The following is a 25,173-nucleotide window of genomic DNA, read 5'->3' as shown; positions in this document are numbered from 1 at the left end:
CTGACATTATACACAAAGACATTATATTATAATGTAACTTCCTTATTACTGGTGGAAGTTAATCCACAAAATGAAAGATTAACATTACCATTCTACTGCTTTCACTTTCAGGTCTTCTGACACTTGGACATGGCTCCAGATCCAGATCCAGATCCAGAGCTCACCATTGTCCTCCTTGGTAAAGCAGGAGTCGGTAAAAGTGCTGCAGGAAACACAATCTTAGGACGACCATTGTTTAAGTCTGAATGGTCCTTTGAACCTGTGACGACAAAAATCGATGAGGCAAGAGGACGAGTGTTTGAGAAACAGATCAGAGTGATCGACACTCCAGGATTATTAGACTCAGTGGACACTGAGAAGGAGGTTAAAACCCTCTGTGAGGACCTCGTGAATTCCTCCAGACCCTGTCTGTTCCTGGTGGTTCTCAGAGTCGGACGCTTCACTGAAGAAGACATCAAGGCTGTGAAATGGGCAGGGAAAATCCTTGGATCAAAAGGTCGAAAGAAGAGCTACCTTCTGTTCACAGGTGGAGATACCTTGATGAACCAGACATTGGACGATTTCATCTTTACAAAGGGTAAAGACAAGGACAAAAGTAAACTTCCAGATGTTGTTAAGAAGTTTGAGTTGAAATATCACCTCTTCAATAATGAGGAGAAAAACCAGAAACAAGTCAAAGAGCTGCTGGTGAAGTCAGGACACTTTAAAGCAGGTGAGTGATGTAGTAATTAACTTTTCCCACAGTCAGAAGGTATGAGAAAATTGTTCTGACTGTTCTGAGTGAAAACCTTCAGGCAACTCACACCAACACTTCCTCTGGGTGAGAGCAAACACAAAAAATGTATTGAATTCACATCTCGTTCAAAATGAAGAAAGAAAAGTGCTGCCCTAAAATGATCCACAACTGGATTTAATACACAACAATATCCACAACAGAATTGGAAGATTGTGCAGCTCCGGTTTTCCACAATTTTGTGCAGAGGTTTCAACTGCCACACCTCTCTTAAAGGTTGAATTGTCACTTATTGTCATTATAAAAAGATGCTTTAACATTGCACTAGCAGCAGAATTACAGTAACAGTAAAGAGCAAAGATAAACAAACATTTGGATCATTCAGATACAATGAGTTGTACAAAGTTGTTTGTGAATAATGCAATTCTATCAGTTCAGAGGCTTAATAATAATAATAATAATAATAATAATAATAATAATAATAATAATAATAATAATACATTTTATTTGTAATGCACTTTACATTTAATGAAAAATTTTGTGCTACAAAAGCAACCAATCATCAGGTGGTCAAATGAGTTTGAAGCATCCAGAAGGGTGTCTTTGAATATTAAATATAACCTGGCTCTGTTGAACATCTGATAGAGATCAGAGCATTCTGAGAATAATGCTCTCTTGTGTCAGTCTGGATATGAACAGTTGTTCAATTAACTCTTTCGCGATCGCACTAATTGCTCAGCACATCCGCTCCGGACCGCATGTTTTTGGCTATTTTTTACCTTTTTTCTCACGTCGAACCGAACTCCTTACATCACCTAGAAACAAACGGTTTTCACGTGGTTGAAGAGTGACTTTCCAATGTGCTCCTCGAAAAAACTGCAAGTTTTTCAAGAGGGACCTGTGTGCAGGGACCAGGGCGCCGCCATAGCTCAGCTCATCCATACCAGAAGTCACGACCGGAAGTTGCTTTTCTTCGTGTATATTATTTCTATGTTATTCTAAGAACCCCTCTACCTGCTCTTTTTACTAAACTTAACCAACTCCTTTCTTCATTGCCTTAACCCAACCAATGCACCCACCAACGACATTTCATTTCTTTTTTCTCTCTCTCTCTCCTGGTCTGCTTTCAGCAGGAGCAGCGCTAGCCGTTAGCCGTTAGCCGTTAGCAGTGTTTTTTAAATAACTCAATATCTTAATAAACGATCCATGCAAAAAAATATTTAGTTAGCTCAATCATGTTGTAACTAAGATATCCGCTGGAAATTTTTTTTTTTATCATGGACCATTTGAGTTACTGAGTTATTTTTTGTAGGTAAATCTGGGGGGTGTGGCAGCCTGGAGAGCAGCGGTGCAGCGGTGCAGCGGTGAGGGTCTCTGGCCGCAGCGCAGCAGGTCCGTGACACTGCTGTGTGACTGGCCGCCGCTGAGTGCTCTGGGGCGGGGGCGGCTGGCTCACAGCCCCCGCTGCACGGCGCCTGCTGCTCAGCAAAAAAAAAAAGTCGCCGGGGTGGTGCGTGGCGCAGTGGTTGAAGCGGCCGCCCCATGTAGAGGCTACAGTCCTCAACGCAGGCGTCCCCGGTTTGAATCCCGCGTCGGGCAGACCTTTCCTGCATGTCATTCCCCCTCTCTCTGCCTCCCCCTTTCCTGTCTATCTCACTATGTGCATTCAAATAAAGGCAAAAACGCCAAAAAATATACTTTAAAAAAAAAAAAGTCGCCAAGAGGGTTTGGAAAGCCACCAGATTTAGCAAGAAAGTCGCAACACTGTAGCTACAGCCGTGGGCTACAGCACGCCAGAGCAGCATTCAAGGAGACCGATTACTCAAACAAAACCAAGATTACACAGTTTATAAAAAACATTATATTTTGATTGTAGTTTAACAGTTAGTAGTTTAACAGTTTTTACATATCAGAGGAACCATATTCACACACAGTGTACCTGAGAGTGTCTATTATCATAATCTGTAAAAAAAAAAAAAAAAAACGGTTTTGACTAGGGGTTGCACAGACTAGTCGATTAATCGACTTTACTGCTCCACAATGACGTTTTCAGCTTGACGTCGACTAGTCGCTGATCATGTGACAGTACAAGAGTAGCAGCTTTAAACAACAGCTGAGTCTCGCTGAAAGAAAAAAATACGAGCGCGGTCAAGCTGGATAGAACCAGATCGTACCAGACAGGAAGTCGGGCACAGAAAAGGCGAGAGAATCCGGTCAATTTTCAAAATAAAATAAATGATGATTAAGCTTGTCCGTCTATAGATATTTGTCAGTTGCGTCTGCACACAAGACACATCCATAGGCTACATACAGGCTAGAGACAGACCTGTGTGTGTGGAAAACCGAGCAGCTACAGACGGGTCGATGTTTGACCGGCGTGGAGAGAGAGCAGGAGAAACTGCTGCCTGTGAGACCAGCGCTGCGCTTCCGCGGGCTGTGTGTCCGGGCTGCCGGCAATTAAAAAAAACAAAAAAAAAACTCCGCTCATATCGACAGCTTTACGTCGCTCACAACAACAACAAGCTGTGAGTGAAACTGTGAGTGAGCAGGACTGTGATGGTGACGAGGCCTGTGTGTCGTTTTCCTCCCTAATTGTTTAATGAACAGCAGCTACAGTATTTTCTTTTGCACTTGTATAGGAGTGTGTTACAAAAAAACAAAGTGATTTACAGCTTGTTGTTTATAAAGCTGCTGTTCTGTGGACTCATTTCTGTGAATGAGCTGTCAGTCAGTGAATACAGATTGTTGCAAAGCATTTCCCTCCTCCTGGGATTTATGATGGGAAAAATATGAATGACGTCATCAGCGACTAGTCGACGTCGACTCGACTTTCATAACATTAGAGTCGACTTTTAATAATCTGAAGTCGTGCAACCCCTAGTTTTGACGAGTTAACTCGTCAATGGTCGTGAAAGAGTTAAGAAGCCAGATATATTCAATACCCTCTTGACAAAACCAAGGCTATCTTACAGTTGCACTACACAAGTTCAAAGTTCGTTGCTTATTGTTTTTTTTTGTGTGTGATCTAGTTCTGTGTTCTTCTCTGATCCGTTTTTACTGTTTTAAAATCTTCCAGATGCTGGATATCTCATTTGCAGGTGCCTTGTATCTGATCTGTATGTTGTAGCTGTCTTTTCACCCTTTTTTTTCCAACTTGTCTTGTGATGCGTCCAAAGATTCAAAGGGTCTATGATCAGTAGAGCACCCGCCCCATGTGTTGAGGCTATAATCCTCACTGCAGGCGGCCCCAGTTCGAATCCCGTATTGAGTGGCTCTTTCCTGAATGTCATCCCCCCCTCTCTGCCTCCCATTTCATGTCTCTCTCTGGACTATACTACCGATTTAAGGCGAAAAAGACAAAAAATATACAAAAAAAACAAACAAACAAAAGACAGGCAAAAATATACGTATTTTGGCTCCTACACTGTAGCTTCTGGTTAATTTGGGTTCTCATGCTGTTAAAGGACAATTCCGGGCAAATTCAACCTGGGGCTCTAGTTTACTAATATTTTAGGTCTAAAAGAAGGATTCTGATGATTTTCTTTTTAATTGCTTGTTCTGCAGTAGTTGTCATCATCACCACGGCAGCAATGAATGGAGCAAACAGCATTTCCACTGTTGAGGCTGTTTACATCCCTCAAAACCGACTTCCGGCATGGCAGAGGGCAGGTGGTGAGGCACGCTCCTCAGCTCCGCTGCAAAGTTACTTTAAAAGTTACTTTAAAAGTAACTGCCTTTGTCATCCAGTGAGTCCGACTGGGCCGATGAACCAGCCCCTCCGTCAGGTGCAATTACAGGTGATTCAGTAAACCTGGCATCTGGTGCCAGTGCCGCGAGCCCGGAGGACATCCTCGCGGCGAAAATAGACTTCTCGTTGAAATTTGACAATATTCTCTCAGCAGTAGACAACGTCAGCAAAGAAATCAAAGTTTGCACTGCTCGCATTACTCGAGCAGAGATACACATCTCCGCCAATGAAGACAATGTCTCTGCCCTGCATACAACAACTTCTGCTCTCGAGGAAAAAGTTAAATCCACAGGGCCACAGCAGGAGAAACAACCTGAGGCTGATTGATCTCCCTGAGGGCGCAGAGGGAAAAGACGCCTGCTCCTTTTTGGAACAATGGCTTCCCGAGGCTTTGGATATGGGTCCGCTCCGTTCACCCCTCATCATCGAAAGAGCTCACCGAATCACCGGTCGGTCCGGGTCCGGATCTTCGCCGGTACCGAGAGCACTGATAATGAAGTTCCTGAGCCATCATGACAGAATCCGCGTGGTGAATGCGGCCAAGGTAAAAGGGAAAAATGGGGATAAAATCCTCTACAAAAATATTCCTGTTTTGTTTTTCCTTGACCTTCCTATGGAAATCCACAAACAACAAAAGTGCTTTGATGAAGTCAAGCGGTGGCTGAGGGCCAGGTCGATCCGATATGGGATGATATAACCAGCCCGTCTAAGAATTACACACAACGGAGAGGCCATCATCTTTGAGACTCCAACCGATGCAAAGAACTTTTTGGACAGGACTTATGGAAGAGGAGAGGCAGCGACGCACTGATGAAGAGGTGAATCTAACTTTTTGGGGGTGATCATGTTGATCCCGTTGTGTTCGTTTTTTTCTTTGTGGGTAGATCCCCTGCACACCTTGCATGGATTGTTTATTAGAGGGGGGCGGGGTTTAGGTGAATGTTTGTTTTTTTTGTTTTGTTTTTTGGCTGGGGGTTGGTTGCTTGGGAGGGGGGGAGGGCTCAGGTCACCCCAAATCAATGGAGTTTTTTTATTTTATTTATTATTTTTTTCCTCACTCTTTATTCTTCTTCTTTTTTTCCCCAAATGTCAGATTGAGAATGCTGGTACTATCTGTTTCACGTGATATATGAGTAGTCTGACCTTATTATCTTTCAATGCCCGGGGCCTCAATTCACCATCAAAACGTGTTAGTTTTTTAGAGGCTCTGAGCAGAGAAAAAGTTGATATTGCTATGGTCAGTGAATCCCACCTGTTAAAGAAAGATGTTCACAGAATGCAAAATGGCTAGTTCTTCCCACTCAAGTAAATCTAGAGTAGTACTTATTGTATCTCACTAATTTAGGCTCAGGAGGTGACTCAGGGGGCAGAATCACATTTCTTTAAACCATTATTTCTAACGTCAAAATTGCTTTTTTATCCATTTATGCTCCAAATCATTTTGATGTCAATTCTTATACAGAGCTAACTCAACTCCTACTTGACCTTCCAGAATTTCGTTTTGTCATTGGCTCTGATTTTAATGCTGTTTGGGATCACTTAGTGAAAATGCTACAGAGGGAGCTGATCAAAGAAATGGGCGGAGGATGTGGCCGTGATTGATTTATGGCATCTCTGTAACCCCTCAGTTAGAGATTTTTCATATTTTTCTGCTAGGCACCATTCCTTTTCGAGAATTGATTTCTTATTTACATCAAAGGACCTTTTTGTAAAGATTCATATTAATATGATTCCCCTGTCCATTTCAGATCACAAGGCTATCATATGTAGGGCCAATTTGACAACACACCGAAACCAGGCTCCTCGCTGGCGTTTTAACACTTCGCTATTGCATAATGAAAATTTCATTGGCCAATTTAAGTCGTCCCTAGAGGAGTTTATTTCACTTAACAAAGACTCCGTTGACGACCCCCGAATATTATGGGATGCGGTGAAAGACTTTATTCGTAGTAAATGTACTTCCTTAGCTTCTAATTTGAACAAGTCCCGTCATCATAGGCGCCTGGAGTTGGAGCAGAAACTAGCCCAAGTTGAACAAACTGTTCTCCTGATTTGAGACTTGAAAGAAGTGCAATATGCAGTGATTGTGCCCGTTCCTTGCTTTTATATTTGTTTACTTTTTATCTGGGACCTGGGTACAAATTTCGTTCTGTCATGTCTAACATGTGGAATGACAATAAAAGACTTTGAACTTTGAGCTTAACTCTCTGCATAGACAGCACGCTGAGTTTCTTATCCACCGCACACGGCAAAAGTCTTCTTTTTTTTCCCTTTTTTAAAGTATATATTTTGGGCTTTTATTGCCTTTAATTGATAGTGGGGGGATGACACGCAGGAAAGGGCCGTCGCGACGCGGGACTCGAACCGGGGCCGCCTGCACCGAGGACCGAGCCTCAACATGGGGCGGCAGCTCCACCCAGTGAGCCAAACGCCACCCCAAAAAGTCTTATTTTGAAGGTGCTCGGCCAAGTCGATCGCTTGCCTGGAGTCTTCGGGCCAGTGAAAATTTTGCTAACATCTCTACTGTTAGAACATCTCAAGGGGAACTGGTAACTGATCCCAAGAAAATCAACTCTGTGCTGATCTCTCGGTTCGTCGTCACGCCGGTTTACAGCAACTGGTGAAACTGACTCCGCGATCTGCCTCCGCTTTCGCTTCGGCATTTTGGTGCTGATCATCTAGATGAGTTTACCTTTCCTGCCTCCTCCGATCACTTCATGCTGGAGCTATGCTAATAGCATCCGTGGCTAAGCTTTCCTCCAGCTCCACGTTACACTTGTTCCAGGCTCTGCCCGTCGTTTTTCTCTAGAAATAGAAACTTTTTCCAACTTTTTTATCTCCGTACCGATCGTGCTCGTCTTCTTCTTCTTCTTCTTAACTTCTTGCTCTGATCTACAGTCTTCTTCGTTCTACACATCCCAGAAGCCCCAAAATTACTCACAGTGTGCGCGACAGCGCCCCCCTTAACCAGCCGCAGAAAAGTGCATTTGACGTATACCGTATGTACGTCAATGGCACTCAAACGTTGGATTTTGATTGACGTACATATACGTCAATGGCACTCAATGAGTTAAAACCAGTTGGAGTTATGACCTCTCTGTTTCCTCCTCAGCAGTAGATTGGAACATGGTGTGGTCCAATATCCTTTTATCATCTAGAAATCCTAATCATCAAATGATACATTATAACTTTGTACACAGACTCTACTGTACTCCTTGGAAATTATTTCAGATGAAACATGCTCCAAATCCAGACTGTCAACTCTGCTCCCTGAGCACCATGGGCACGTTTTTTCACATGGTATGGAATTGTCCTCCAGTACTATTATACTGTTATATTTGGATGTCTGTATATATTGAATTTATGCATACCTTTCAAGTTTTGGATTTGAAAATAAGGGAAATTTTCCGGCACCCGCCGCGAACAGTGCTGCCACCCCAACCAAGCTCCAGTATCCCTTACATTTTAAGACAAGAAAGCTAAAATCACTGGCTTTATGCACAGCTGCACTACTTCCTGATCTTCAGCCAGCTCCTTTGTTTCCTGTCTGCCATTATTGGACAAACTGATTAATCCAGGTGTGCCTGACCTCAATAGTCACAACAACAATAATGTGTGTGTTTTTTAAAATTTTATTTCTAACACATAAATGAGGCATTCTGGTGTACTCTGAGGAGAAACAGAGGGAAAAGACAATTGCTTCTTTTTTTTTTAAAGCAGATTCAGTACTGACTGAGGTTTATCATTGTAACTAATGGCTGAAGTGTATGAAAGTGAACTCAGAACTGGTCTAGTGTGGAGCTGTGGCTGGTGGGCAAAAACAAAACTAATTTAAAAAAATCTTTTGGCCTGGACCAGCTGGTGACGAGCATTTCCTCTGCTTCACCATGAAGCTCTTTCAGGCCACACTGTCTTCTTCCACAACTTCTGCCCTATTCTCATCTGTATTTTGATAGCTGGAGCTACTGTCAGATATCTATATGACAGAAGGCCCACACATGCTTTAGCTTTATACTGCTGAATAACTGGAGCAGATATGTCCTGGGATTTTCAGCCTTCTATGATTATAGAATGACCCTGTCTTTTACAGCAGGTAGGCTACAGACACAGACACACACACCTGTTACTTTGCTGTCCCTCTCTGTTGCTCTCTGGACTGGGCTGCCTAGCTGTTCTTTTGGGTTAACTGAGCATGGACGACACAACTCGACCGGTGTGGACGCGCTGGTTCGAGCCGCGCGTGTTCGCGCGGTAAATACGAGTCTTTTTTTCTTTTTCTTTTTTTTTTTCAACAACCGCGGGTCAGCCCGTTACAAGCTTGATGAGCAGGACCTCAGTCAGTGCCGCGGTGATGTCGGCTTTGGGCTGTGTGCTCGCACATAATGACGACGAGTACGCTCATCGTCGCTAACCAAGATAGGATAAATAGAGAGTTGGCCACTCCGAGGTAAAAACCAAAACTCAAATTAAATAGCAGCTTCCAGTCCGGGGTGCCGGGACTGGCCCGAGGTATTATTATTTTTTAATAACGCGGGTTAAAATACGGGAGATTTACTGGAAAATACTAATACGGGAGGACGGCGGGAAAGAGGGGTAAAATACGGGACTTTCCCGGCCAAAACGGGATACTTGACAGTTTTGTTTCTGTTATTTTTTGTTGTTGTTGTTTGTTAGTGGTTTTTTCATTCTTTTTTTTCTTCTTTTCAAGGTGCTTGTTTGTTTGTGTTTGTTTGTTTTTTGTTTTATTTTGTTTTTGTTGGAGTTTTTTTTTGGTCCTGTCGTGTGTATTTTTATTATATCTTTGTTTTTGTTGTTCTACTGGATTAATATAGAAAAAATTTAATAAAAAATTGATCACAAAAAAAAACGATTTTTTTTTTTTCCACAGACAGTGTCAGATGGCGACTCCAACATGCAACGAGGGGTTTGTTTACTTCAAGCAAGCCGACATGTTTGTAAACAGAGATGCTATACAAAGTCTCGCGCGATAGTCAAGTTGACGCTCTCAGTATATTTACAGGCAGAATAGACACAATCCAGACTTACTCTTACCGCTACAAAGATGTTGTGGCTTGAGTTGATATTCCTTTATTGGTGAAACAAACAGGAGCTTCAGATGACCTGTTTGTTTGTTTATTAAAGACTCCCATAGCTACTCTACCTGTAAACTATAGTTAGCCGTCAACTTGACTCTCACGCGAGACTTCGCGAGTTTGCACAAGACTTTATATTAATCTCCATTTACAAACATGTCGGCTTGCTTGAAATAAAGAAAACCCCTTAGTGTATGTTTGAATAGCCATCTGACGCTGTCTGGGGGGAAAAATTCAGTTTTGAGGGATGTAAACAGCCTAAACAGCAGAAATGCTGTCTGCTGTGTTCATTTCTGCCGTGGCGATGCGGAGACAGGCACAACCACTGCAAAACAGGAGCAATTAAAAAGAAAATCTTCAGAATCCTTCTTTTAGACCTAAAATATTAGGAAACTAGAGCCCCAGGTTGAATTTACCTGGAATTGTACTTTAAGCTTCATCCTGATTCCCTTCTTGAAATTAGTTTCCAGTTCATTTAGCAGCAAAGGACCATAGGTTGGAACAAAGTGAATATTGAGAATGGTGCTTTGTGGTATTTCTAGTGAAGAATGTCCTGTAACCCTAAAGAAGCTATGGTAACATTTTTTTCTTCAGATGTTCCAGTGCTTCCAGCCAGACTGCAGGAGGGGGTGATCGATATTGGTCGACCTGGAGAAGGGAAGAGTTCACCAGGAAACACCATCTTGGGATCTACAGTAGCATCAGCTAAGTCACGTAGGACAGGAACATCAGCTCAGTCATGTGGAGACAATGAACCTGATCTTTATAAAGAGATAAAAACAAGGGTATGGGAGAGACACCGCTGGTTTAGAGTTGCAGTGGTTGTTGCAGGTGGAGCGGTAATTGCAAGTGCAGTGATAGGTGCAGCGGTAGGTGCTGTGGTAGGTGCAGGTGCAGTGGTAGGTGCAGGGACATGGGTAGGTGCAGTGGTAGGTGAAGTGGTAGGTGCAGTGGTAGGTGCAGTTACATGGATAGGTGCAGTGATAGGTGCAGTGGTAGGTGCAGTTACATGGGTAGGTGGAGTGAGAGGTGCAGTGGGAGGTGCAGTGGTAGGTGCAGTGGTAGGTGCAGTTACATGGGTAGGTTCAGTGATAGGTGCAGTAGGAGGTGCAGTTACATGGGTAGGTGCAGTGGAAGGTGCAGTTACATGGGTAGGTTCAGTGATAGGTGCAGTGATAGGTGCAGTGGTAGGTGCAGTTACATGGGTAGGTTCAGTGATAGGTGCAGTGATAGGTGCAGTGATAGGTGCAGTGGTAGGTGCAGTTACATGGGTAGGTTCAGTGATAGGTGCAGTGATAGGTGCAGTGGTAGGTGCAGTTACATGGGTAGGTTCAGTGATAGGTGCGGTGATAGGTGCAGTGGTAGGTGCAGTTACATGGGTAGGTTCAGTGATAGGTGCAGTGATAGGTGCAGTGATAGGTGCAGTGGTAGGTGCAGTTACATGGGTAGGTTCAGTGATAGGTGCAGTGATAGGTGCAGTGGTAGGTGCAGTTACATGGGTAGGTTCAGTGGTAGGTGCAGTGACAGGTGCAGTGACAGGTGCAGTCACCTGGATAGGTGCAGTGGTAGGTGCATGGGTAGGTGCAGTGAAACATGATGTTGCATGGATAGGTGCAGGGGTAGGTGCAGTGGTAGGTGCAGCAGTAGGTGCAGTGGTAGGTGCATTTGTAAGTGTAGCTGTAGTGGGAGGTGTAGGTGCATTGGTAGTTATATTGGTTCAACAACCAGAGTATTTTTCACCGGTTCAACTACGGTGGGGCTAACCCATATGGTGGTGGGGCTCAAATAAATGCCAGAATTTAAATGTTCAATTTTTGGTGGGGCTATAGCCTAACCAAGCCCCACCCTGGCGCCGCCTATGTCAACAACAATGATCAATGTAACTATTAATGAACTTTAACTAGCATAATGTCAACAGTTAACATTGTAGCAGCAAGTTTATGTACCACCAAGTATCACTGTAAAAGGAGGCTATGAGCGAAAGAACTGTATCAGAACATCAGCCATCTGCAGAGGGCTGTGTTGCCAAACCTTCATCAACATGTGACATGTGTAGGGCAGCAACACATTAGATCACATGTAGAGAAGCCACCCCTCCCACATATTCCCAGCTCTGGTCCCCTAACTGTCACGCTCACTCCTGCATACGAACTCAGGTTGAAACAATAAAAACCCACTGTAAGAGAAGTCAGAATGTAACCTCAGGAGGCAATACATGCACTAAAAGACTGTTTTGAGAGGACACATTGGAACACTTTCAAAGAGGCAGCAACAAAGGATGACATTGTTGACCTGGAGGAATACACTGAGACCATCACTGGCTATATAAGTGTGGCAAGGTGAAGAGGGCCCAGGCGGGGATTGAACCCACATCTCCGGGGTAAGAGTCATGCGCGCTTGCCAGTCACCCAAAGGGACATCCCCTTGGCCAAGTAGCCAGGGCACATGATCAATTGGAGGCATAGTGACAGGACCCTCAACTGTCACATAAGTAAATGTAGAGATGATGTGACTGTTATCAAAATAATCAGGGAGCATGCCAATCAGAAACCCTGGCTGACTGGAAAGGTCTGTTCACTGCTGAAGGCCCGAAATGCTGCCTTTAAATCTGGGGACATGGCCGCATACAGACTGGCAAGACAAAATCTGTCCTGGCTCCTGGGGCATCAAGCATGGACAGAAGCTCAGCAACCACTCTATGGACAATAAAGACTCTTGGTGGTTGTGGCAGGGCTTCAACACGGTTGCTGACTCTCTCCCCATCATGTCAGTCACAAGGATCCCCACCTTTCCTGACTGACTCATGCACGGTTCGAGGTGAACACCGATAACAAGGCGAGCAGGTATTCCAGGTGACAGCCGCCCAGGTCAAAAAAGTCCTTGTCAGTGTCAATCCACGCAAAGCGGCCGGTCCTGACAGCATCCCTGGGTGTGTGGTGAGGGAATGTTCAGAGCAGCTGAAAGACATCTTTGCTGATATCCTTAACATCTCACTGACTCAGGCTGTTGTGCCCACCTGCCTCAGAAGCCTCCACGTCCTTGCCGGAAGCCGGAAGCTGGGACATTTTAAAAGCCGCCCGGAAGAGAAAGTCAGTGGGCACAGTCTGCTTGTGACGGCCTGCCCCACGCCACGTTCTTCGTTTGCTTTTGCTTTGTATGTCTTTGTTTGGGGAATAGGCCTTAGCTGTTGTTCGTTGCTCTTTTGGTTTGGGGATTGCTTTTCCCCCTCGTTTTCTTATATTTTCCTTTTAGTTTATGGGTGGCGTCCACTTTTTGTATTGAGTTTGATCCACAGCGATCTTTGTTTTGTTTTGTTATTGATTTGACGCCACCCGCTACCTCCCCATTATCTTGTTCAGTTATTTATCTTGCTTAACCAATAAATCCATATAGCACATTCACCTGTATCCCTGCTTCTTCTCTTTGTTACCTCTCCCGTTCCCCTAGACAAAAGGGGGTCGTAACAAGCCTGTTTAAATGACTACCACCCTGTGACTCGGTAACACCTATATGTTTTGAACGGCTTGTTCTGCAGCACATAAAGAACCACCTCTCTGCAGGGATAGGCAGTATTTCCAATACATGTATTTAAATATGTATTTCACTTTCAATACAAAATAATATTTTATGATTTGTGTTTTATCGCAGTGATGAAAATGGTCCTCTTCGGTCCCAACTGGGCTCTGGACTAGTGTTGTGACGTTTGTGAATGTTTCATTCAAAAGAAAGAATTGTTGGCGTGAACGAACTGAACAGAATCACTTCCTGACATGATTTGTTCTTTTCTCAGTTCAGTGTGTCCTTAGCCTCCTGCTGTTCAGCCTGCTCAGTCATGACTGCACGCACACAGACACACAACACACAACACAACTGTAGCGTGAGCTGAAGGAGCTGAGGAGGCTTAGTCACACTCGTGGTGGAGAAATGATGAAGTTTGATCAGACCCTCAGACTGAAGTTCAGACCTGAACCTGTGGAGACACCTGCTGGTGGAAACATGGAACAGCAGGACTCAACAGGAGAGAGAGTTCTGCAGGTTCCTCAGCAGAACTGGACCAGAAACCTGTGATCCGTCTCAGACTGACCAGGGCCGTCCTGACTGTTGACAGCTGTCAATCAACACATGGACACAACAAACATGGACTCACTGTTATTAATGATGATGATAATGTAACATGATCACATCCACTCAGCAGTTTACTCATGTGTAAATAAATGTTGAAGAACTTCCTGACGTGTTTGATGTTACTCATCAATAATAACTGATCAGACCTCCTGATCAATAGTAATAATCAGAGGTCAGGACAGGAATTTTAACTGAAATCATCAGAAAAAAAGTAAATCAAGACAAAGTTTGTAAAGACTTCATAGTCAGCCCTTCAAATTAAAAGCATCTACTATTTGTGCGTCTTTGTTATTGTGTCATTTCATATTTCAGACAACTTCCTGTTCGTACTGCAGCTTATTTTTATTCCACTACTTCTCAGGCTTTAGCTTTTTGAACTTCCTGTTGAGTGATAATTATGTTTCTCCAGATGTGGTGAGTTTTCATGTTGGTGATGAACCACCACTGAGATCTAGACTGTAACTCTCATTCCTGAACGACTGACTGCACCCACCTGTAGTGATGTCTCTGTGTGTCTGTAGCCTACGTCACTGACAACATCAGTCACTCAGTACTACAAAATAAAGGTCAGACTGTCAGTAAATGCACCAGTTAGAGTTGTTGACATGATGCATGAAGTGTGAGGGATCTGTCTCTGAAAGTTTGAGTTTGATGTTGAAGAATTTGATTCTTTCTAATCAAATTCATAATCAAAATACTGATACCTATTCTTCATTCATGTAATCATTACCCTGTATTGCTCTCTATATCTGATTGTTAATAAAGCAAAACACGTTTCTAGGTGTCAGCAGCGGAAAAATAAATAAATAAACAATCAATAGAAATATATATATACTGTATTAATTAAATACAAAATTTACCAAAATAGAATTTCTTTTCATTGTATTTTGGTTTCCAGTCCATCAGCAGTTGTGTCGTATTAGTTTATGCAGAAAGTGTAGGTTAACACTTGGTTTGGAGTGTATTTGTTATTATGATTTTTTTTTTTAACTTTATTTAAAAATATATGAACAATGACATACTCAAACATGGTACTAATTATCTTACATTTTAACGTAAATTCACAGCTTTTAAACTTAGAAAAAATCACATCTTGCCTTACTTGTGTAATTTTTATTTTTACTTTCACTATACTACATGGATATGAGAAGGCACAGTATGCACAGTATGGTCAGTATGCGTATAGGGTGACTGATGCAACAGTTGGGGGTGGCAGTGGGACTCTTTAAATGTATTTATTTTTCTTTTCTTTTTTCCCCTTTCTGATGTCTTTTTTTACTTTTGGGGGTAAGGACAGTCATGAGCTACGTCATTTGGGTTTGGATGGTGGCTTGTTTTTCTTTCTGTATCCAATAAAATCTATTGGAAAAAAAAAATCACATCAATAGGATGAAAGAAAGAATTATGAATGTGAACATGGACCATGTGAGGAGGAGGAAGAGGGTGAGGGTGAGGGAGGAGGAGGAGGAGGAAGAAAGGAAAAAGGAGGAAGAGTAGTAGAGTAGAGTAGAGGAGGAGGAGAGGGGGAGGAAAGAGGAGGAAGAGGGGGAGAAGAGAAGGAGGAGTCAGTGATGAAGCTGTGGTTGTTCAGGTGCAGCTTCAGCTTCAGTCTGGGTCTTGACTCCGCAGCAGCAGCAGCAGCAGAGGAGGTGAGTTTGTTTTCTTCACCGCTTCATTCACCTCAGAGTCTCTGAACTAACGGACCGACGCTGTCCGCGCGCTGTCCGCTGGTCGGTGGGCGGAGCCGCCTCGCGCCGCGCTGCACGAGACTACTGCCGCCGGTTCTCCCGCCTCAGACACAAACATCAACAACCAGACCAGAACCAGAACCGGAGGAAACCGGGTCCCAACTGTAGTGAAAACCTGGAGTAGAGAAGAGTTTAAAGAGGAAGTCTGTAGCATTTCCACCTTAACTCTGCTCCATGTGTCTCTAAACTAAAGCTGCAAAATAATGTTGCGTTTTTATTGTCTTGTCTTGTTGTGATGAACTGAACCAGAAAGAAACCAAATATTTTCAGTTTCTTTAGAGAGGAACTCTTAAGGATTTACTTAACCCTGTAGTAGGCTATTTCCACCTTAACTCTGTAGTATTTCCACCTTAACTCTGCTTCATGTGTCTCTAAACTATGTTTCATTTTTATTGTCTTGTGATGAACTGAACCAAATATTTGCAGTTTCTTTAAAGAGGAACTCTTAAGGATTTCCACCTTAACTCTTTTTGATTTCCACCTTAATTCTGTAGTATTTCCACCTTAACTCTGTAGTATTTCCCCCTTAATTCTGTAGTATTTCCCCCTTAACTCTGCAGTATTTCTACCTTAACGCTTTCGTATTTCCACTTTTTTAAAGGAGGCACCAGGAGATTTAAGGTGGTATGACCCGGTGTGTCCTGGTCGATGGAGGATGAGGTCATGGTGTGTGTGTGTGTGTGTGTGTGTGTGTGTGTGTGTGTGTGTGATAAGAGGTTTCACTTCCTGGTCGATACACCTGTACAGGCCTTAAGCTCCGCCCACCAGCTGCATCAGTTCAGACTGTAGCGTTCAGGTGAAACTCTGGCTCTGATTGGTTCACAGGAGGAGAAACACTGATGAGTAAGGGAGGGGGCGGGGCTACCTGTCGCTAACACCTCAGGTATAGATAACCTAGTACTCTGATTACAACATATCGTACAGAGCAAAACGGCGGAAAAGCGTCGGGACTTTACGGATCTAAACCGTCGATGAGGCGAATTCTGTCTCCATGGCGCCTCCGCGTTAACTTGTCTAACGTGTCGACGTGTTTCATGTTGTTTTTTGTTGTCATGGTGACGGTTTTTCAGGGTTTATCCGTACAACATGGCGGCCACTCCCCTCGTATGACGTCATTGAATACTGTCTAATAGTCTGAGCTCCAGAGACCGGGTCAGACAGGCTGAACCAGGAGGGGAGGAACTGCTTTATCAATAAAGTTTTTATTCATATTACACCACATCCTGACGTACAGCGAGCAAAACGGCAACGAAACTTGCACGCGGGCGGGCGTCCTGATCTGCAGCGTGACAACGATTTTGTCGCGGGTTTATTCTATTGGTTCAGAATCCAAACCAATCAAATTATTGTGAGACGTAAACAAACTTCTGGCGCTGTTTTTAGATTCCTGACATTTCCTGGCTGCTGTTTTTCACATCGGAGTTTTTTTTAATTTAATTTCTCTCATATTCTCTTTTCTCTGATAAGTAGCTCGTCAACAGGAAGCAGCGTGGACTTTTCAACCAATAAGAAGTGTTTAGGGGCGGGACACCGCCAAGAAACAGACTAGAGTTTTCAGGGTCACAGCGTCAGGTCAGGCTGATTGAAGAGTAACACATTATAATCACTTTTCCTCACTCGCGTCGCTGTTGCTGTCAGGACGCGTGTTGGTAGTAACTTATTCATCCATTCAACACAACAGGATACTGTTTGGATTTCTATATTAAGTTTGGCTGAAAAGGCACCAGCTCATGTAGCCTATAGCTACACTATTTACAAGAAGGAAAGCTGCAGGAACAGAACAAGATAACCAGATGGAACAGTTTGAATCTAAACTGAAAATAATGAATTATATTAATCTGAGCACAATAACTGTCTTACTTCACCCTAATATTGTATTGTATATTTATTGATACATTAGATTTAAACATCCTTTTAAATTTAGTAACTGATTCTTTATCATTATGATTATTATTAGGTTATCCCATAAGTTTACGTTTAATATGAATGAATGAATGAATTTTTTCATTTTGGTGTCATGCCACCACTGTGTCCATCCCATATGAGATTACGAGACACTTTTAATGACATATAAAAGAAAACAAAAAGACTAGACAGTCCTTCCTGTTGGTGTTAGCTGCCACACTGGTGTGACACATTAATAAACTATTTAAGATTACTTTCAGTACTCAACTATATATTGCTCTTCGTCTCATTGGCCAAACCTTTTCAAGAAATAAAGATGTTTTATCTTCTCAGCATCGTCCAACCACACAGATTAGTTATTTAGATCTACCTCACTGAACAGTTTTAGTCTCATAGAGTCATAGAAAGGACAGTAGTAAAACACAGAATAATACGTTATTACAGCAGTGCTGAGGTTCACCAGATGAAGAGAGGAGCACACACACACACACACATTACACACACACACACACACACACACACACACACACACACACACACACACACACACACACACAGACACAGACTCATTACTAATGAGACCTTCAAAGACCTCGTGACTAAACAAACCTCCATCAGGTCTCATCTGTCCATCCTCTGATCTGTGTGTGTAGTGTGTGTGTGTGTGTGTGTGTGTGTGTGTGTGTGTGTGTGTAGTGTGTGTGTCTGTCTGTGTGTGTGTGTGTGTGTGTAATGTGTGTGTGTAGTGAAGGATGTTTGTGAAACGCTCGACTGACGTGAAGGAATCTTCTCCTTTGATTAAAGATCCAGAGCAGATCGGCCCTGAAGCCCTGGTGCCCTGATGCATGCTGGGAAGTCTCTAACAGCTGATACCTGAGGGAGGGGGACAGAGAGAGAGTGTGTGTGTGTGTGTGTGTGTCTCTCTCTCTCTTATTGATCGTCCGTCAACAGAAACCTGACGTCTACTTCCTGTTTCACTCCGAGGCTGCTGGGAAAATACCACTGGAGACAAGACCTGCTTTGTGTGTGTGTGTGTGTGTGTGTGTGTGTGTGTGTGTGTAGGGGGGGGGGTTGTTTTGACAGGAGGGGGGGGGGTGCTTGGAAACAGTCGCCGAGGTGTCAGAGCAGCAGCCAATCAGCAGCCAGCGTGGACTTAATAGGAAGTAAAGGTGGACTTTCAGATTAGAATAACATTTTTTAGAGCAGAAACGCAAACAGAGAGTGTGTGTGTGTGTGTGTGTGTGTGTGTGTGTGTGTGTGTGTGTGTGTGTGTGTGTGTGTGTGTGTGTGTGTGTGTGTGTGTGTGTGTGTGGGCATAGTTTCAGTGTGACTCTGTTTGGTCTGAAAACACACTCTGGACTGGGCTGATCTGTGTGGCGATCAGCTGACAGGGCGTGGACCAATCAGAGCGGAGCAGCAGACGACCACATCAATTAAGACTCATTCTGTTTAGATTGACAGGAAGTGACATCACTTCCTGAGGAGGAAGTCGTTGTTATCTCTCGCGTCCCGCCAGAATAAGAGAACGAACACACACACACACACACAGGACCTCAGGGTGGAAAGCGACCAATCAGGACGCAGCGTGAGGCGTGAGGCGTTCAGGTGACGTCCGTGTCTTTTTTTCTTCTGTCGAACAGCAGCAGGATGAGCGACGTCGTCCGTTTGGCTTCCGCCGTCTCCAAGGCAACGGGCCCGTCGACGAGATGCAGTTCCCCCGGCAACCAGCCTCCGGCCTTCGTCCTCCCGCCTCGCAACGTCCGGGTCGCGCTGGGGGGCGTCGCCCGGCTGGAGGGGAAGGTAACAACTTTTTCTCTTCTTTTTTTTATGTATCGGCTATAAAATCTTGTTTAATTATAATGGATGAAGTCAATCCAAAGTTAAGGCTGATTTACATTCATCAAAACAGATTTCTGTCATTCAACAACTCAGACTTGAAGTCTAAAGGTATAGTACGTAGGAATTCCCCCCATCTAGCGGTGCGGTTGCATATCTGAACGTATTCTTGATGTTGCATTCAGGTGAAATGGGGCAGACGTCAGACAGACAACAGACGCTGCATGTAACAGGATAAACAAGCGTCTATGGGTTTTTGTTTTGAAAGCAGTGATTATTTTATAGTTTTGCAGCTTTATCTGTCTAATTTGTTTTGTATACAATTTTAAAGTGAAAACAAACCAGTTTTTTCTTCTTTTTTTAATGTATCGGCTATAAAATCTTGTTTAATTATAATGGATTCAGTCAAAAGTCCAAAGTTAAGGCTGATTTACATTCATCAAAACAGATTTCTGTCATTTAAACAACTCAGACTTGGAAATTTAAAGGTATAGTACGTAGGAATTCCCCCCGTCTAGCGGTGCGGTTGCATATCTGAACGTATTCTTGATGTTGCATTCAGGTGAAATGGGGCAGACGTCAGACAGACAACAGACGCTGCATGTAACAGGATAAACAAGCCTCTATGTCAACAAGTGGTCTGACAACATGTTGTCATGGTGATGTGGTATTGCTTTACCGTCTTTCTCTGGTGGAGTAAAATGACATCCGGTTGGTTTGCCGACGGCCGTCTGCCTGACTGCACCTGAATGCAACACCGGTGCCTCCGTCCTTCCTCACACTACACAGTGGTGACAGTTTTAACAGGCCGTTTCCGTGGTTACCTACGGTCACGATGCAACATGGCCGCCTCGGTTCGGTGCGTCGCCCACTTCTGTATTTGTAACGACTTGTAACAACTCATTCTAAGGAACCAGAAAGCTTTACTTTGTAGCAGCTGTGATTCACCTTCAGTCAAATACGGATTTATGAAAGACATGTTTGATTTTTGATCATAAAAAGCCAAATAAGTTACACACTGGGGCTTTAATCTTAGTAGCCCTCAAAACCGAGTGTTAAGGGCTATTTTGTCTGTTGTCTGTCTGACGTCTGCCCGATTTCACGTGAATGCAACATCAAGAATACGTTCAGATATGCAACCGCACCGCTAGATGGGGGGAATTCCTACGTACTATACCTTTAATGCACATTTAAACACACATTACAAGACACAGTTACACAGACAGTCAGACATGTACAGAACCGTATGGGACGAATGGCGGCTACAGAACAAACAAACACACAAACTGGAACAGAACAAACCAGAGAGTGGAGGAATATTGGGAATATTGGAAATAAAACAGGGAATAAGGAGGTTGATAAAGTAAAGAAGATGGAATAAGAATGTATGAATGGCAACCAGGTTTTATCGTAGTGGGTGATATTGTCTTTCATGGTGAATGTAAGTTTTTCCAGATTTGAGTGTTCAGTTAGCAGATTGTATTGAAAGTTTTGTTCTGTCTTTCCAGTTGAGTAGTATTGTTTTCTTGGCTGTGGTTGTGGAGACGAGGATGAATGTTTGATGATGTTTTGGGATTGGTAAATGAGAGAAATCACCAAGTAATTGTTGTGTGTCTGGGGAGATTTTTTTTCTCCGATTTTGAGGCGGCGTTCGATCATACTTTTTCAAGTAGGAGGTCGGGAATTCCAACTTGTCTCGAACGCAGCACAAGTTCACAGTTCCAAAAATGAACTATTTCATAGATAGTTCGTTCGTTCTTTGTTTTTCTTTTTTCAATATGTTGCTGCAGCTCATTTTTTAAAACCTTTACCTTTACCTTTTAAAACGTATTTCCACAGCGCGTAAAGAACCACAGACAGCTGATACTCTGTCAGTTTAACACTGAGTCTGTACAGCAGGTTTCATCTGGTATCCAACCTGAGTTTAGACGTCACACTGCAAAAACTCAAAATCTTTCAGAACATTTGTCTTATTTCTAGTCGAAACAAATCTCATTCTACTTAAAATAAGACTCATCACATTAAAAAGCAGCTTGTTTTTAGACACTTTTTACTTCTTTCAAGCAGATTTTCACTTGAAATAAGTAGAAAAATCTGACAGTGGAGCAAGTTTTTCTTTCTTATTACAAACACAAAAAACTTGCTTTCACTGGCAGATTTTTCTACTTATTTCAAGTGAAAATTAGTTTGAAACAAGTGAAAATGATCTAAAAACAAGTTCATTTTTAGGTGATGAGTCTTATTTTAAGTGGAAAGAGATTAGTTTTGACTAGAAATGAGACATTTTGACAAGAAATAAGACAAATATTCTTGGAAAGATGTTGAGTTTTTGCAGTGTGATGGTGGAGACACAAATCTGAGCCTCTGGTTCTGGTCCTGGTCCTGGTCCTGGTCCTGGTTCTGGTCCTGGTTCTGGTCCTGGTCCTGGTTCTGGTCCTGGTCCTGGTTCTGGTCCTGGTTCTGGTTCCAGAGTCTCCAGATGAATGTGGGATCGAGCCACATGTTGCTGAGCAGGAAGTGAAGAGAGGATTAACATTTCTCCAGTCTTGTGACTGACTGCATCCTGATGTGAAGCAGTCAACCACACTCACACACACACACACACACACACACACACACACACACACACACACACACACACACACACACACACACACACACACACACACACACACACACTCAGTCTTTGAAGTGTCTCTGGTTTATTGCTCATCTGGTTTCACTCTCTCTGCTTTAACCAGTTCAAAACCAAATAACAACACAATTAACACAGAGACGAGTCTGTGGTGTCCCACTGCACCTGAACACACCGTCAGAGAGTCATAATGTCCCACTGCACCTGAACGCACCGCCAGAGAGTCTGCAGTTTGTCCCACTGCACCTGAACGCACCGTTAGAGAGCCTGTCTGCGGTGTCCCACTGCACCTAAACGCACCGTAGGAGAGTCTGTAGTGTCCCACTGCACCTGAATGCAGCATCAGAGAGTCTGTGGTGTCCCACTGCACCTGAACGCACCGTCGGAGAGATTGATGGATGTTGCAAAGCCTCATGGGAGCTGAGAGTCGACAAACAGTGGAAACATGTGTCGACCACATGCTGCACACACACACACACACACACACACACACACACAGAGACACACACACACACACACACACACAGACACACACACACAGGCCGCTGCTCTGACGTGTCGTGGTGCGTTCGCTGCCCCTCCAGGTGCGTGGGCATCCGGAGCCTCGGGTCACGTGGTCCAGAGAGGGGAGCGCTGTGATTGGAGCAGAGCGCTGCGTGGCGGAGCGAGGGGGGCGGGGCCAGTTCAGCCTGACGGTGGGCGGAGTCACCGAGGACGACCTCGGCCGCTACACCTGCCAGGCAGCCAATGAGGCGGGCAGCCGCCAGGTTACCGTGGAGATCCTGCTGCTAGGTAACACACACACTGTAGGCCTACTACTACTGGTACTACTAGGGTGAAGTCAGGTGATAGGTAATATTTTTGGTAGAATGACCAAACCACCATCAAAAAAGGTGGTTACTCACTCCATTGATGTTTGTATCATTTATCACAGATCTCTTCAATGTTTCTGTGGTGAAATGATGTTGTAAAGTGTGATTGTTTAGAAACTACAGACCTATAAACTCACTGAGACCCCCACCCTCTCTCCCCCTTCTGAAAGTTTCAGGTAATATGGGACATTCACTTTCAGCCAAATGTTCTTTTCTTTATGTGAACATGTATGTGCTGATTTTAGTTTTTAAACATAGAAGATAATAATCATTGATAAATACAGTGCAAACAATCAATGATCAATCCTCTCAAAAGTTGATTTTGGCACATTCCTGGCAATGAACCTCAGCCTCGGTTTCTGACCTGCTGCAAATACCCTATACGCATGGTTAGCCTTGGCTAGCCTCTATTAGCGTAGAGATTATTGTAACTGTGTGAGGCAAAAATGTGTAGCAAGGTTTAACCATAACTGCTTAAATCATGATTTTATTGCAAGTACTAAGAGTTTATAAAGTGTCCCAATATAGCTGAATTTTTTGTCCCATATTACCAAACAAGGTTTGGTAATATGGGACACCCTTTCGAGCCCAGCAGTCAGACCCGGTCAGACCCTTGTAGAACACATTTCAGTGTATGTATGCATGTGGGTGTGTGTCGGAGTATGTAAGTGTATGTATGATATATAAAAAAAAAATTCTCAATCTATGTTGTATCATAAATATGTGTCTGACATTTATAATAAACCAAACGGCTTGAGAATCGGTTGAATATTCGGTGAGTTGTGGTGATGTTAATGGCTGATAGACCTCTAATGCAGGAAGTAGACACGGCTTCCCCCTGACCAAGATGGCCGCCACGTTGACGTATCGTTCCAATGGACGTTAGTGTCAGAGGCGGCGGCATCTACGTGTATATATAATATATCTATGGTATTTATAGTGGCCGGTCAGAGACGAGGGAAGAGGACGGACATGTTTCAGTCTGGGTCAGAGTGAACAAGGAGGAGTCTGTACTTAGATCAGAGAAGGCTCCTGCACATCGTAGTTTTAATGAAAGCACAACGTTTTGACTCCTACACACCTGTCTGCCTTTGTAGGTGTCCATACGTTTTTAGTGGAGATGAAATTCAAAATGTTAATTACATGTAATCTTAGCTGGTTTGCATGTGACCTCGTCTTCAGTCACTGTTGTTATCGTAGTAAACATTTCACAACTCATTGTCTGCAGCTGTGTCTGCAGGCTTTTAGCTTCATCACCATTCAAACCTACGGATTTCAGGAATGTAGCTCTGTCCGTGAATCTGCCTCGAAAACGACTTGATTACCTTTAGTTACTATTACAGAGTAAGTTACTCCTACGACTACCGGGGTTACGGTGACTGGCCAATGTGTTGAACTGTCCCTTTAAAAGCAGTGTGTAGTTGTGTAGTTGTGTGTAGCTGATCTGGACCGGTCCACTTCCTGTCCCAGAATCCGGTCTCTGGTTTTCCAACTTGTCTCATGTTTTCTCTCCGTCTCTCCGCTGCAGAGGATTCTGGGAGGAGCGTCTTCCTGTCGAGGCCTCGGTGAGTTAAACTCTGAACCACATCTAGATCCAGATCAAGATCCAGATCCGGATCCACTGATCACAGTAGCAGATCCTCTGTTTTCAGAGGGGGGGGTTCTCCTCTGATGAAGATGTCCTTCTCCTCCTCTTCCTCCTCCAGGAGTCGCTCCGTGGATCCGGTCCAGGTCCGGTCCAGTATTTGGAGTGAGAGTCCTCCGAGGTTCGTCTCCAAGCCAAGCCGGGTGTTTTCCAGACCGGGTCAGAGCGGGAAGTTCATCGCCAAGACGACGGGACGTCCTCCGCCGCGGGTCACATGGTCCAAGGTGGGAGTAGCTGAACTCAGACCAGAACCAGAACCAGAACCTGGACCCGGTCCCTGGTCTGGACCAGAACCTGGTCTCTGACATTTAACTCATTGACTGAGTCCTAATCCCCTCCTCTCTCTCTAGTGACCAGTTGTTGTAGTGGTGTCTGAATGTTTAGTGATTATTAATGTTCACTATATAGTGACTGAATCTATCCCATAATTCACCGCCAAATACAGTGAACATCCGATGGTCACTAACCGGAGCAAGATATCCCATCATGCATTGCGGTCATGGATGGCCGTTACCACAGCGGCCCAGAGCGACCAGTGTAGCTACCAAATAAATGAAGTAGCGACCGGTGTAGCTACCAAATAAATGAAGTAGCGACCGGTGTAGCTACCAAATAAATGAAGTAGTGACCGGTGTAGCTACCAAATAAATGAAGTAGTGACCGGTGTAGCTACCAAATAAATGAAGTAGCGACCGGTGTAGCTACCAAATAAATGAAGTAGCGACCGGTGTAGCTACCAAATAAATGCAGTAGCGACCGGTGTAGCTACCAAATAAATGAAGTAGTGACCGGTGTAGCTACCAAATAAATGCAGTAGTGACCGGTGTAGCTAC

The 25,173-nt window shown here is 43.8% G+C and overlaps 2 protein-coding genes across 5 annotated transcripts in view; both read left to right on the top strand.

The window, feature by feature from the left end:
- The first annotated feature begins 122 nt into the window (after positions 1-122).
- Positions 123-15,571, top strand: LOC146965729 (uncharacterized). The gene is made up of 4 exons (XM_085765109.1): positions 123-712; positions 10,169-11,001; positions 12,577-12,728; positions 15,385-15,571. The coding sequence occupies exons 1-4, from the start codon at positions 130-132 to the stop codon at positions 15,569-15,571; spliced, it is 1,755 nt and encodes a 584-aa protein (XP_085621235.1). The 5' UTR covers positions 123-129.
- Positions 15,572-18,984: 3,413 nt separating this feature from the next.
- LOC146965728 (myosin light chain kinase, smooth muscle-like) overlaps positions 18,985-25,173 on the top strand; it is a 56,657-nt gene continuing 50,468 nt past the window's right edge. For all 4 annotated transcript variants that reach the window (XM_085766174.1, XM_085766172.1, XM_085766173.1 and 1 more), the window contains exons 1-4: positions 18,985-19,152; positions 22,408-22,615; positions 24,224-24,260; positions 24,402-24,564. In XM_085766174.1, coding sequence (XP_085622300.1) covers positions 19,000-19,152; positions 22,408-22,615; positions 24,224-24,260; positions 24,402-24,564 — 561 coding nt within the window. In that variant the 5' untranslated portion in view covers positions 18,985-18,999. The remainder of the gene's footprint in view (positions 19,153-22,407; positions 22,616-24,223; positions 24,261-24,401; positions 24,565-25,173) is intronic.

The sequence above is a fragment of the Trachurus japonicus genome, chromosome 21 (assembly GCF_045865225.1).
Source record: "Trachurus japonicus isolate A0001 chromosome 21, Traja_1.0".
NCBI classification, from domain to species: Eukaryota; Metazoa; Chordata; class Actinopteri; order Carangiformes; family Carangidae; genus Trachurus; species Trachurus japonicus.
The sequence above is the reverse complement of the archived record's forward strand: the minus strand, read 5'-3'. Positions and strand labels throughout refer to the sequence as shown.

Bases quoted from the DNA above. Each gene is read 5' to 3' on its own strand.
- LOC146965729 (XM_085765109.1), top strand. From the start codon at position 130: ATGGCTCCAGATCCAGATCCAGATCCAGAGCTCACCATTGTCCTCCTT. The intron at 713-10,168 runs GTGAGTGATGTA...TTTTTTCTTCAG, and splicing joins GTCAGGACACTTTAAAGCAG to ATGTTCCAGTGCTTCCAGCC. The intron at 12,729-15,384 runs GTATGTCTTTGT...CATTCACCTCAG, and splicing joins TCTTCGTTTGCTTTTGCTTT to AGTCTCTGAACTAACGGACC.